The sequence below is a fragment of the Labrus mixtus genome, chromosome 4, assembly GCF_963584025.1.
Source record: "Labrus mixtus chromosome 4, fLabMix1.1, whole genome shotgun sequence".
NCBI lineage: Eukaryota > Metazoa > Chordata > Actinopteri > Labriformes > Labridae > Labrus > Labrus mixtus.
Genome location: NC_083615.1, coordinates 24307573 through 24321688, shown reverse-complemented (window position 1 = coordinate 24321688; position 14116 = coordinate 24307573). Strand labels below are relative to the sequence as shown.

Here is a 14116-nt window from a genome sequence, read left to right as displayed (position 1 = left end):
ATGTAAAAACAACATTCCTGACATGATCAAGAATATAATCGAATCACATCCGCCTCATCTGCTATTTGTTTTGGTGGCATTCACAGTGTGTGTTGACACAATTGTATCCACTTCACTCAGACAGAAAAGCATGCAGCTTCCTTACCCCATGTGTTGGTGTTTATTGGTTATTAATGGTAAATGGTTTGTAAATGGACTTGTACAGCTTGAGTAACTTACTTTTCTATTTAAACCTCTATAAAACATTTTATATGCCTTGATAACATTAACCTCCCTCAGTTTGTATAATCATCTCTGCATGGGGAAAAGGTGTCACAAGCTGATTTATGAGCAGGTGGCACTGCTGTGCTACAATTGTCTTTTTAATTTGATTTTTGTTTGAAAAAGTTGATCTTACATAATCGACCCTGGCTTTTCAAAACCACAGTTGGTGTTTTATTAGATCAAAAGAGAAATATTATAAAAGAGAGACATAATTACCTCTTCGCAATATTGAAGGAACATAAAAAGCTATGGAGCGATGTTCTCACAGAAAAACATTACCATACCAAACTGCTGTTTCATTAGTATCAAATATACTAAATGAAAAAGTTTCACTTTAAAATGTGCAGTTCAGCTTTTCTCACATGTATGATGCATCCTCATGTCCAGTCCTATCTGATGTGCATCATCATCTGGTAATAACTGGGGAGCAGAAGGCCCAATTAGGTCCCCAATCCTGACCAGCTGTGAGAAAAATACTTTCCACTGAAATTAGAGGACTATTCAGAGAGAGAAGGTGGACTCCACCCCACTCTCCCACCATAAAAGGCCTCTCCTTTCATTCTATTCTCCTGCATCTGTGACTTGAGGCGTAATAGCACCAGTGAGATGGGAGTGTGCTGGAAAAAAAAAAAAACACCTGACAGGGAGCGATGGGAGACAAGCAATTCCACAAATGAAGCAGCCGTGTGAGAAGATGATCCAAGGTGATGGAAAGAGCTGAGAGAAGAAATAAAAAAAGTGCACTGACTTGTTACATAAGAGCTGTCTCATGGCTGAGTGGATATGCACCCTAACATGTACACACACATCTTACATTCCTACGTCCCATGTGTACTCGTCTTAATCCTGCTGTGAGGAGTATTAGTGGTGCTCTCGAGGTATGATCACTGTCTGCTCTTTGTTACATGGATTCATTTAGTCACATCCTGTTTCTGTGAACACAACTGAAGCACTCGTGACATAACATGTGTGTGTGTTGTTGTGTCTGCTCATGTCAAGTGCTCATACAAAAAAAGACCAGGCAAGTTTGGAAATGACAGTGTCGTGGCTGTAGCTGTTCCCCTCAAAAAGAATACCATGTATAGATCTGTAGCATCAAGAGAAAACAAAGAAAACAAAGCAAAAAAAACTACACTCAGTTTTACAAGCTCTTAGAGCTCCTGTCAGGAACTTTTAGTTTGTGTAGATTTTGGGGACCCCTGCAGACAAAGTCCTATGTTTTATCTCTTTGCCGATCCTGTCCTGTACATGTAGTGTTAATGTTTTCTAATTCTGCTCTCTTCTAAGAGTCAAATGAACAACATACTCTGAAACGTTGCCACGAAAAAAAATGTACAAAATACAATTAATAATGCCTATGACAGCATACTATAATCCCTTCATCTGACCCCTACCCAGGATAACAACAGTAACAGGCAATAATAATAACTAGAAATAATCAATCTTCCTGATAATGTTCTTGTTTGTTTTGTCGGTTGGCATCAGTTTTAATATTAGCCTGTTTTCATAACCAGATAAAAACTTTTGAAAGGAGCTTAAAGAAAGTATTACAGGCTGTCTCCCTGTATTAGAAGCATCAGGGGCCAAAGCTTGCGTTCTAAACTCTCATGTTAGTACATTGTACATAAGACTGTAAATTGTTCTTTAAATGTAAACAAAGGGCAAAAAAAGGATTAATACATGGACTACAAGGGAAGCTTCTTTTTTTGCTCGGGTGATCAAATCAATCATTTCAATATTTGATTTCATGTTTTCAGATAGCGCCCTCCAGTGGCTAGATAAGACTATTACACTGTAAATATCAGGACAATCACAGTCAGCTGTCAAATGAACCATTACATTTGATTCACTGTACAGCTCTGTATTAATAAACGGGAATCTTCGGTTGTTTTTTTTAATAGATAAAACACAAGGTAGCATAAAAGTAAAAAAAAACCCTCAATAATTCAACCTGACACAAACATGACATATCTATCTATGTTCACCTCCTGTTCAATATTCAGCAGGGAAAACAGCCAATGGTAAACTTGCAGCTGAGATGAATTATTTGTGAGTCCTCAAACTGTGTTGCTAATACAGTTCAAGCACTTTGAGTTATGAGTTCTTTTTTGAGTGGAACTACTACAATATTTTCCAGATTAAAAAAACAAAAACATCTCTCAAAGTATGGAGTGAGTGTTGTTCCTGTGGTGTCAGTCTGGGTGTGAGCTCCCTCTGCTGGGCTGGAGTGTGTGGTGCTTGTGATGTTTCTGCAGGGCTGCTCTGGCTGTATGAGGACGAGTTATCGCCGGCCTATCCGGGAGTTTGGACTTCATGGGAGTTTGAAAATGTTTGTTGCCAGTCTGTAAGCCGGGCTCTTCCATCTCTGCACTAAATGACAGAGAGAGTTTCATGATTACCAACTGAAATAACTAAGTTAAATAAAAAATGTCAAACGGTAATGTTTTTTCCCATTAGTCACTGTTAAATTGAACATAATTCATCAGTAACATTATAGTTAAATCTATGTTTTGTGAATATATTGTCAAGAAGTCTTTGTTAATGTCCTACCATAAACCAGTGAGCCCTTCACCCAGGGCAGTTGTTGTTGGTGGGCGTGGTTTGTGTACAGGTGAGGGCAACAGAGGCACATCGGTCCTGGTCTCGTCTGTTTCAGAGAAGTCCCCTGCTCCACTGAAATGAGATAAATGTTCTGATTTGGTCTTATGAAGTCGAAGCCTACGTGCACGGATCCCTGGTGCCTTGTGATTACAGGTGGTCCCTGTAGCACACAGAGGGGGAGATGGGGACAGTGTTGTGTCCAGAGACAGGGACAATCGAGCCATGTCAGGAGATAAGGCCTCTCTGTGATGAAGGTCTGAAAAAACAAACAAAATCCACAGAAAAATATGTTAATGTTTTTGGATCAGATATAAATTTGGAAAAAATGTGCTTTTTCTTTTTTTATTCTGAATTAAAACCTTTTTTAAGTGCTGTTTTAGAAGCCATAGCAAGTACATTTATTCAGTGAATATTCACCTGGGGAGAGAGACTGGAAAGAGGAATCTAGTGAGACAGTATCTTGGCTGTCATCTTGTGTCTTCTCCCCATGTCCTTCTCCACTCCCTTTACCATCAAATCCTTCTTCGTCATCATTATCTCCGCCCTCTTCTTCATCACTGTACTGGATAGCCAGGACCTGTGGTTGTCTTTCCGTCTCTATAGCCTGGAGACGACTGTAAAACAAAAGAGATTTAGTTTCTTTAGCTCAAGTCTGAAGAGAGGGGAGCTTTTGTCTAAAAACAAATCACAAGATTGTTCATTGCATTTAAAGGTCCTATCATAGAGATTTTCACTAATCTTTTGTGTAAACACTGCAAAAAACAAAGTTGTGACATTTCAGGTTTTTTTTTAAATTGACACAAAAATCCTTGCTCTGAAAACAATGCAGGAGGTTACTTTTAATATGTCTTTAAAAAAAGGCTGTCAAGTCAGCCTATCTTCAAATTAAATCAGATGGTAAACAAGAATAAGAAGAATTCTTCATGGTATCTATTTAAGTCTATCCAATTCAAAACAAGTGTATTTTAATTCCAAACAGGGTTACAGCATCAAATATATAAATGTAGTTCAGCATATATAGTATATAATGAAATGGGACAAAAAAAACATCAAACGTTTTAAGCAATCTAGGGAAGCCCAATTAATTCAGTGATTGTGTGTAAAGACGCTATTCTGTTAAAAATAAGTAACATGACAATTCTTTACAAAAACGTTGCCATAAACACAGACCCATGAATTGTTTCCCCCCACAAACCAGTTGTTAAAAATAGTTTAAATAGCACTATATATACTGTGTTTGCATATTTAAAAAAGTAACGAGTTGTGTAAGAAATGAGTACCTGCTGTGCTGCTCCCTCCAAGCTCTCAGCATAGCAAACACATCATCCCGTCCTCCAACATCTGGCTCCTCAAGGTCGTACGTGTGTTCTGGTACATGGATGGGCAGGTTATGAGGGGTAAAAGTAGACCTGGTGGGTGCTGTCTATTGAAAAGAGACAGAATAATGGCTTATGAGTTGTGTGCATTAATTAAATATATATGTAAGTCAGAGGGAGAGAACAACAGGAGGGTAAAGTAAAATGGACTTGCTAAATGGACTTTAAGACTTAGCGCTTTTCTACTCTTTGACCACTCAAAGAGCTTTAACAATGCATGTCACATTCACATCACATTCACACACTGATAGAGGATGCTATTTAAAGTGTCCATCAGTATTTATTAATTCCATTCACATGCATTCACACACTGCTGGCTATGCCACTCTAGGAGCATTTTGGAGTTCAGTGTGTTGCCCAAGAACACTTCAACATGTGACTGCAGGAGCTGGGGATCAAACCTACAACCTTCGTCTCTCAATCGACTCTACCACTGCAGCATGAGAAACAGAGAGAGTGACAGTAGCTGTGTTTTTTAGATGGTATTGACAGTGGTAAGCAACATCTGTCAGGTCCCTCTGATGCTGTTGCAGGGACTTGCAAATAAAAAACTGCAAATCATTCAGTCTTCTGATGATACTAACATGACATTAAAGAGATGGGCCATAATGGCAACTTTAAAGCCTATAAAGCTTTCTGTTCCCATTACCTGACACTGAATGCTACTGTGCAAATACAGCACATGTTCTTTATTTTCAAAACTAGACTAACTACTTTTGGTCTTTGGTCTCTGTGTATTATTAATGGTGTCTTGTAAGCCTGTTTTGGGCTGAGCATATTGTTAATGCATGACACAATAATAAAATAAAATCAATCAAAACAGATTTTCTTCCCACCAAACTAAAATAATTTCGTTTTTTTTGTCTTCCAACACACAACACCTACCTTTAATTTTTCCCGCCTCGCTCGAATAGCCTGAACAGGGTTTCCACAGAACAGGATTTTTCCAGCTCCTTCAACAGATAAAGAAGAAACTCAGTGACTCCATGTCAGCTTCTGACACAAGAAAGTCCCCTTGGTGGCAGTATTGAGTAAAGATAGCTTTGACAGGTTGATGCTGATAAGAAGGGAACTGGAAGGAAACCAAGATAGCATGTAGAGATGGAAATTATCTTCATGGGGTTAATTGCCTGACCATGTATCAGGGTGCTGGTTTCTGCTTCCACTGTTGCTAGATCGGAGTCTGCAGAGCTGGGTCTGGATCCAGGAGGGGAGAGAACACTGAGCTTGGTTGCTGACATGGGTCTAGAGCCAGTGAGAGGTCTGGAGCTGGCTGAGGACAAGGGGTGGACACAGGAGAGGCTGGAAGCAGCGCGTCGGGCTGAGCTGGGTCTGCTATGAGCCCCTGCACTGTCTGCTGGTTCTTTAAAAAAAGGTAAGCGTAAGTGTCCCATTAAATTCATAACTGTAATTTACTGTTCAGCATTAAATTACTCAAAACTGCTACATACACACACCGTCATCAGCAGCAGCCTGAAAAGAATGTAAGTCTCTGATGGAGTTTCGGAGAATGGTCCACTCTTCTCCCATGGTGCTGGTGCAGCTACGCCCCTCCTCCTCCACCGTTAAATTGTCAAGGTAACGCAGCTGAGGGATCAAGTCCCTCACTGCAGCCCGATAACTATAATCTGCCGTCTGGGTAAAGGGGAAGAAACATAGGAATAAGAGAGGTCCAGAGTAGTGCACGCCGTCACACCTTTTAAGACATGAACCTAACACAGGGAAGTGAAAATGTCTGTTTCAGACAACATGACTGACACTTTGAATGAAAACATATGTAGATTGATTTTTAGCATATGATGTTCACAATTATTTACAGCTTGTGAACTGTGAATAATCATAAGCATCTTATACTTCTGCATTATGACTTACATTATTATTATATTATATATTCCTCATTCTTCCTCATTTACATTCAGGCATACACCGATCATGTACATGAGTATCATATCCTGACCAAAGCTGTGCAAATGGCTAAAAATAACAACTAAAGGAAAACAGGAAGTAGTTATAAAAAAGGCTAGCTGATTAAAAAAAATGAGTTTTTAGCAGCCTTTTAAAACAAGCCACAGATTCAGCCGATCTGATGGATATGGAAAGGCTTACTGGAAGCCAATGGAGTAAGGCGAGAAGTGGGGTGATATGTGACCGCAGTTTTGTTTTGTCAACAGCCTAGCTTCTGCTTTTTCTGATTAACTGAAGATGGGTTGAGGAACACTGTGTTATACCAGTGAAGAAGGGACTTGTAGTAGTCTAAGTGAGATAAAGTTACCAGTAACTATGTGTAGTGTCTGGATAGCATAGCTTTAATTTTTGAAATATTTCTCAAGTAAAACAGCAAAACTGAACAATCTTGGTCTTCTGAGCTTCAATGTTCAGATGCTGTTCAAAGACAAAAAACAAGATTCTTAAATGTGGACTTGATGTTGCTTGCAAGGGGACCAATATGCTGCCCGACCTCTTTTGTGAAGCACTCAGGGCCGACCCCCTGGACCTTAGTCTTGTCAGAATTTAGGTAGGGGATATTTCCAGACATCCTATTTGTAACAGCTGCAAGACACTTGTGACGGGTGGTAAGGTATTTGAGATTACTTGGCTTGATGGAGAAGTAGAGCTGCTTATCGTCGGCATAACAAATTGTAGAAATGCCACAACAAGAGTTTAGTAGATGGCCCAGAGGTAACATCATCCAAAAATAAAACTTAAGTGCCTGAGACAAACTGTAAGGATGGATATATGTCACTCCATGTACTTATCAGAATCCGCTTTATTGACCATGTATGTTTAGAAACACACAAGGAATTTGTCTTCGGTAACTGTGCTCTCAATGTACAAAAGAATAATATTAAATATAAACATAATACAAGCAAAAAAGACAAATATATACAAGGCTAAATAAGATACTTATGCCAAAGACAAAAAAATTAAGGACATTTTCTCTATCATTTCATTTTATTTTGTACGTTTGTATTAACAATAATAACCTTGGTGCCTCTATATGACCTAAAAAAGCAAACAGGAGAACCATCAGCGACAAGATATATTTTCCTGTATTGTTACTACAACTGACTGAAACTGCTGGTGGTAGGGTTCAAACAAGATGATGCTACCGGTACAGCATTTAAAAAAAAGTGTTCCACGCCAAAGATTTATTGTGAGTTGCATGTTAGACATTTAAAACAAAGATAATTTGTTTTTTCGTAAGTAAACATTACTTGCACATATCCAAGACAAGATCAGCAAAGAGATAAACTGACCGCCAAAACTCAAAGTTACTCTCAGGCGCTTTAGGATATTGCATATAAACTAGTCTTTATTATGTCTTTTAGCACTTGATTTGACCATTGCAGTGCTTTAATGTATACTGACTTCTTAAAGAAAAGGCAATGTCATGAAGCTTTTAGGTAAATAACTAGTGCAATTCTAAAATGGGCATTTTGCATTGTGGTCTTGACTTTTATCAGCACAGGGAGAGAGAGACGGAGAAGAGAGAGTACAGTGAATCAGTGAACTACTTAGCAATCAAATTTGAGCCTGGCACTCTGGCCCCTTCAACAAACCACACAGATGCAATGAATGAAAATGGGAATGAAGGGCTGGCAGGATGGAAACGAAAGAGAAAAGAGAAGGAGAATAAGGCCTGGGTGAGAGGAAGTGAACGGATGTGTTGGTGTGTGTGTGTGTGTGTGTGTGTGTGTGTGTGTGTGTGTGTGTGTGTGTGTGTGTGTGTGTTTGTGATGGAAAGCAAGAGAGCAGGAGGAGTGATAGTTTGGCAAGAGAGCAAACCCAAGAACCCCTCAGTCACTACAAAGCACAGGCCTAATGCATATTCAGCTCAGCATCTCCCCTCATTGCCCCAGTTTCCTAATTAATGCTCTGCTGGTGGGTGTAAATAAACACATTCACAGTGGCCCAAAAACTTACAGCACACTATGTTCTGTATCAGCCAAAGGTGGAAATGCAGCTCACACCCAGACTACACTTAATTTCACTGGATAAGTCTGTGGCGAGCTGTCCTAATTTGCCATTTTCCAAAATGACTGTGATGCAATAATAAAACATAATGTGTGTGTCGTGATGCCTCAACGTAAGAGCGTGTCAGTTATGTGGTTGTTATGCTTAATTATTTTGAAGCCTCCCGCTCTCCCGCTGCGCTATCTGGTGTGTTGAAGACACACAGGATGCATGAGATGAGATTACACAGACACTTTCATGTCTCAGTTCATGCTAATTACATTACACTCAATATCTGACACAGCAATGAGGCCTGACAGCCTTCGAGCACAGGCAGAGATGACTAACTGAATGATACCTTCATAAGAACAGGATTTTGCATTGACAAGGTGGCTTTTAAATTGTTCACTCAATAGGACACATTCAGAAGCTTCGCATTAGCTCCTTACTCAAGCTTTTATTAATCTCTAACTGTTTTTCTTTTTCTTTTGCAAAGTTGTTCGACCCTATAGCCCTCTCACGACTTTGTTAACTACTTCATGTGGCACAATCCAAAAAGTGTATTTTGCTGATGTTCTTGAAGTATGTTCATTTGGTTAATAGCATAATCCTAAGGTTTTTATTGAATCAACATGTAAAAATAAACATCAGAGGTTCTCCTAAATTATCATCAGTGCATTTGCTTGCCTGGATGTTAACACAACTGCTGATCAGTTCGTACTGGCGGTCTTAAATACAGCTCAGGCAGATACATGACTTTTGCACTAATTTTGGCTCGTCCTGATGTCTCAGATTGCACTACACTCCCTTTTAAAACTGCTTATTTGACAAATATCTGTGTCTGCAGAATCACAGAGGACACAACAAAAAGCCAGACAAGGACAGACAAGACAGGTCATGCTAAGAAAAGGGCACTATTAAGTTAATACAGAATTTTTAAATGAAAGTGTCATCTCGTTTACCATGTAAGGATGTCTGTACATCATTGAGTTTTATGGCTTGAACAATATTAGCAGGATACTACTCTACCTGAATAGCAGTGGGGTAAGGGCGAACACACAAAGGGTTTCCCTCCAGTGTGAGTCTCTCAAGTTTGCCGCACAACCCCAGATACTGAATCTGGACGAGGTCATCCACATTGTTCCCTTCCAAATCTAACAGCTGCAGGTTCTCCAGCATCCCGACCGGGCTCAGATCTGACACATTGTTATAGGCCACGTACAACTCCTGAAACACAGAGTGGACGGACATGCAGTGTAGAGGAATTTGTAAGGGGGTAACAAGAGGTGAGCTTAGAAAAAAGACAGAAAAACTAGCAGATAGAAAACGGATTAAACTTAGACAAGATCAATAACAGGGAAATGCTTTGGGCAGGGAAAGGAAACATGTTAGACACACGGGGAAAGTCAGACAGGCTGATATAGTATCTTCATATCTCGTAGAGACTGGGATCTTACATAACAAGATCTCTGATCACTAAACAGCATCATTCTAGCACTTACGGTTTTCTATATCTGAAGTATTTATATGGAAATACTGCGAGAATCTGAGAATTTAAAGTGCATCACACAACAAATACAGACTGTTTTAAAGCAAAGACCCATCTACAAATAAAATCAGAACTTTGTCATAGAACACAAATATGAATATCTCAAAAGTTTAAATAAAGTTACAAAAATTGGCACTTCATTATTTTTCTATCCCAGTGTATAAACAGTTTAAGGAGTTGTATAACAATGTCTTTAAAAGGCCTTCTTCAACCTAAAACTCTACCTTTAGGGCGGAGAAAGAAGGGATTCCATCTAAGTCTTGTAGGGAGCAACGGAACATCCACAGCACCTGCAGGTGGGAGAGGGTGGTTCCCAGGTCTCTATGGAGACATAATAGCACAAACTTCATTTAGAGCCAGGGAGGGGAATTACACAACACCGTGAATCATGATAAAGGCTATCCAGTCCCCTGGCTACAGAGGCTAGAAGCGTTTTCTCTTCCTCAATATGCAGGCCTCTCACTTGTCTCAGCAGCACACCCCTGCTCTGACCCTTCCAGCAGAGTCTCTGTCAGTGTATCTACAACCATGTAACACCCTCTTCACTAGAGGTCCCATAGCACTAGGCAGGAAATGCTATCAGAGGCAGCGCACGTCCGGCTGGCTCTGTTCGGCTACTCTCAGGGTGGAGCAGACAGCATCCTATCTTTCTGTTTTTACTTCTTTATCCCTCAGCAGTAACTTTGGTAATAATTCTTCTTAAGAACCATTTACATTGTTTGTATGTCATTCTGGATGTTTTTTATTTTTTTAAAGCAGCTCTGATAAATCAGTTATGGCTGCCATCAAACTAAGAAGAAGATAGACTTTATTAATCCCCTGAGGGGAAATTCCATTTTACACTCTGTTATTGAGACATGCTACACACACATGCACAAACAGGATCCTATGGACTATGCACTAAAGGAGAGATGTCAGAGTTAGGGGGCTGCCCACAGCGGGAGCTCCAGAGCTGGTGGGGGATTCAGTACCTTGCTTAAGGGAACCTTGGCAGTGATTAGGAAGTGGACTGTCACTTATCCAGCGAACAGACTAATTTTCCAAAATTCAATTTTGGTAATTTGATCCACACCGGGAAATAAGTAAAATAATCTAGTAGAAAATGTGCATATGGTTCTCTTTTCTGTGACTTTTTGAAGTGGAAGAGTGAGTAGAAAAATCAGATATCCACAACCCCCTCTGAGTCTGATGGTAAGACAGGCATGGGTGAACCTGTTACTTACTTTGAACACCGCATCTGTTAGTTTACAAGACGCAACATGCAGCCTCCATACAAAAACACTGTTTCACAAGTCCCAGTTGGAAAACCTTGACAGAAGCAAAGCAGAGTGCTACACCTGCATCGCAACAGCAAGACACTTTTCATCAGGTACACATGCCCATGGCCTGTGACCTGCTGATCTGCTTCAAAGTATTTTTATGGCTTCCAGAGACTCTTGTTGAGGAGTGTAGCCACACGTGACCAGTGTGAAGCATGACAGAAATCCCCACGAGTTCATCACTGCTCCAGGTCAAATTACAGATCTCTTTAAGGAAAGTTCTGCTTGCTTTGTTTATAAACACAAGCTAAATATAAAACGGGTGAGGGACAAGAAGCGTAAACCAGTCGCACGTCATTGTCTATCTTAGTCTTTCGGGGAATTTGAGCTTGTTGGGAATCTGACGTATTCCACGAGGTAATGTGAACATATAATGATTCTATATATTCTCATGGGGAAATGGAATAAAACAAGAAGATGGTATTGGTGTTATGTAACTTCATGCTTACCTTACTGACATAATCACGCTGTTGTTCATATTCAGCTGCACCAGCTTGGGCAAGTAGACACCTACAAGATGATCAGAAAAAGCCATTTCTATCTCTTCAGGTGTCGTTTTTTTTTTTTTATGTTTTCAAACTGCGATGTTTAATCTCAGCCGGATAAAAGGTAGAGCACTGAAAGTGGCTTGGCCTGAGTCATACGTGTACAGACACTGCTCTGTCATGCCCGCACTTGTTGTGCAATCTAGAATTTTCTTAGGACAAAGGTGAGCCTAATGAATATTTTCCTACACAATTATCAGCTCAGTCATCTTGCGTCATACCTTGGAACATCCGACAACCATTTTTTTTCCCTGACACGTTCTGTGCGTCTTAGTTGTAATTTTCTATGTGGTCATTATAAGCATCTGCTATGAGTCATCACTTAGTGTAAAAATCTCTGTAAGTCTTTCAGTTACATCATTAGGGATTCAAAAGTATTAGTCACTGAATTCATTGGTAATTTCAAATAAACAAGTAAAACCAAGACAATGCAAAAAGGTGAACTCCTTTACAAATACTAACGTGCCTGTGCAATATTTTGAAAATCAAGCTGTTAGTCACTGTAAATCTTACCAAAGTTGCCCAGTGGGTTTTCTTGTGTGTTTATGCAGATCTCTAGCGAGGTCACGCGACAGAGGTCCTGAGTTCCACACAACCATTCCTGAGAGGGACAGAAATTGACAGCAAAACAAGCTTACCTGTACTGACACGTTGAACTACATTTGTTTCAGACTTAATTTAATTCCAGTATTTAGCCTACCTTGGACATACACCAATGAATTTGATGTAAAACATGTAGGCTAATGTAAAGCTTTAAAAAAAAAATGATATCTGACTACTAGGATATTAAATAACTCTGTCTGCACCCTTCAACTTGAAACAGCAACCTTCACAGCACATGCTGCCTTTTATGTAGTTGTCAATCATGGAGCCAACAACAACATGAGAATACAGAATGGATACTGTGCGACTATTAAAGTTTTACTTCAAGCAAGCCTTATTTGCATATAAGCTACAGACTTACCAGCCTCTCTGGAGTGAGGTAAACATCAACTGCTGATTCATAGTCCTCAAATGGTTTCGTGGCAGGAGTTGGGTTGATGTTGCCTGATCCACTGAGCTCAGTCACTTGGACCCGTGCTGTACCAGGTCGGACCCCCTGGGACACAGATCCGAGACAGCAACTCATCTTTACAGCTACCTAGAAGAATTAACATCATCAATGATCTTGAGTCTTAATTGATTTCTAACAAGTGGAGATGCGAAGTAGTAGACTAATTCATCTCTAACCAACTTATTTCGCGTTGCCAAGTGTTAAATTAGCAACAAACTAGCGCTGATTTGGTTACAAGTTGACAAAACAAAAAACACGGGAGGAAAATGAATTATTACACAACTCTAAGCAACTTCACATCACTGAAACATCCACATTTCTTGTATACATTTTATGAGTCAAAAAATGCATTACCTGTTGCAAGAAACTGTAGACAAAAAAGAAAGTATGTACATTATTTCAGACAAGGAGCTCTTTTCTTGCCAGCATAAGTTTGCTTGACAACCACATTCGACTTCCTGGATACGGACGGTACTGAGGGCCCCGTTGTTCTCTGGGACTTGTAGTTCACGTGTGAGAGTCAGCCCACCTGGAGGGTAACACTTAGCTAAACGTCCTATTTTTATACTATTACATCAAAGATTCATTTGTAAAACTCTACTTTTATTAGCGTAACCTTAATGTTCCCACACCGGATTGTTACTACATTCAAAATAGGCCTAGGCTATATTAAAAAAAAAAAAAATCAGTAATAAAGAACACAATTCCCCTACGACGGAGGATTAGGGTCACGTTAAATTATTGATTAAAAATTTCGAGATTAAACTCGTATATTTACGAGTTCGAGACCAACCTGCGCGAAAATGATGAAAGTAGAACTTTTAAAGTCTTTAATGAATAAAATAATAAAGTCGTTATTTTAGTCTATATCAGAAGAGCAGCAGCATCCTGTTCTCAAATGACAAACATGGAGCATCTTGTCCTAAAGGTTTCACTAATAAGGAAATAGATTACTTCCTTGTGTAGTTGGTAAAAACAGTTCAAGAGAAGTTTTCACTTCAACTTGCAAGAACTTGTTTATCTGTAAAATGATGAACAGGACACAAACTGTCTCTGCACATGAGACACTTTCCCAAGGCAGACAAGTGCAGATAACAGATAAAAATAGTTGTGTTGGGGCTTTACTTGTGCAAATATGAAACTACACATGCTTTTGGCACATCATATAATATCAGGACCCTGAAAAGATACTGCAAGAAACTGTGGCTTTTCCGAAGAAAGAACCACACTGACTTTGAGGAAGTTATCTAAAGAGGAAAAGAGTTCTACTGTCATCATTTACGCGCAGGCTGGTCTCGAACTCATTAATTAACGATTTTATTCTCGTAAATTTACGACTTTAATCTCGAATTTAATTTTTTTTTTTTTTAATGTGGCCCTAATCCTCCGTCGTACAATTTCCATTGTTGGGGGGGGGGGGGGGGGGGGGTAAAGTTAAACATTTTAAAGTGCTC

General features: G+C 39.6%; 1 protein-coding gene across 2 annotated transcripts; it reads right to left on the bottom strand.

Annotated features, from left to right (window-relative positions):
• Positions 1-1389: 1389 nt before the first annotated feature.
• On the bottom strand, positions 1390-13765 carry lrrc56 (leucine rich repeat containing 56). 2 transcript variants are annotated; one of them, XM_061036556.1, is made up of 13 exons: positions 13017-13765; positions 12573-12749; positions 12122-12209; positions 11513-11573; positions 9969-10065; positions 9225-9422; positions 5699-5876; positions 5377-5595; positions 5127-5194; positions 4146-4288; positions 3283-3479; positions 2815-3121; positions 1390-2634 (listed from the first exon to the last, which is right to left on the bottom strand). In XM_061036556.1, the coding sequence occupies exons 2-13, from the start codon at positions 12735-12737 to the stop codon at positions 2457-2459; spliced, it is 1899 nt and encodes a 632-aa protein (XP_060892539.1). In that variant the 5' UTR covers positions 12738-12749; positions 13017-13765; the 3' UTR covers positions 1390-2456. The 2 variants fall into 2 exon arrangements, with proteins under 2 accessions (XP_060892539.1, XP_060892537.1); XM_061036554.1 differs by having other exon boundaries at positions 5377-5604; positions 13017-13764.
• Positions 13766-14116: the final 351 nt, after the last annotated feature.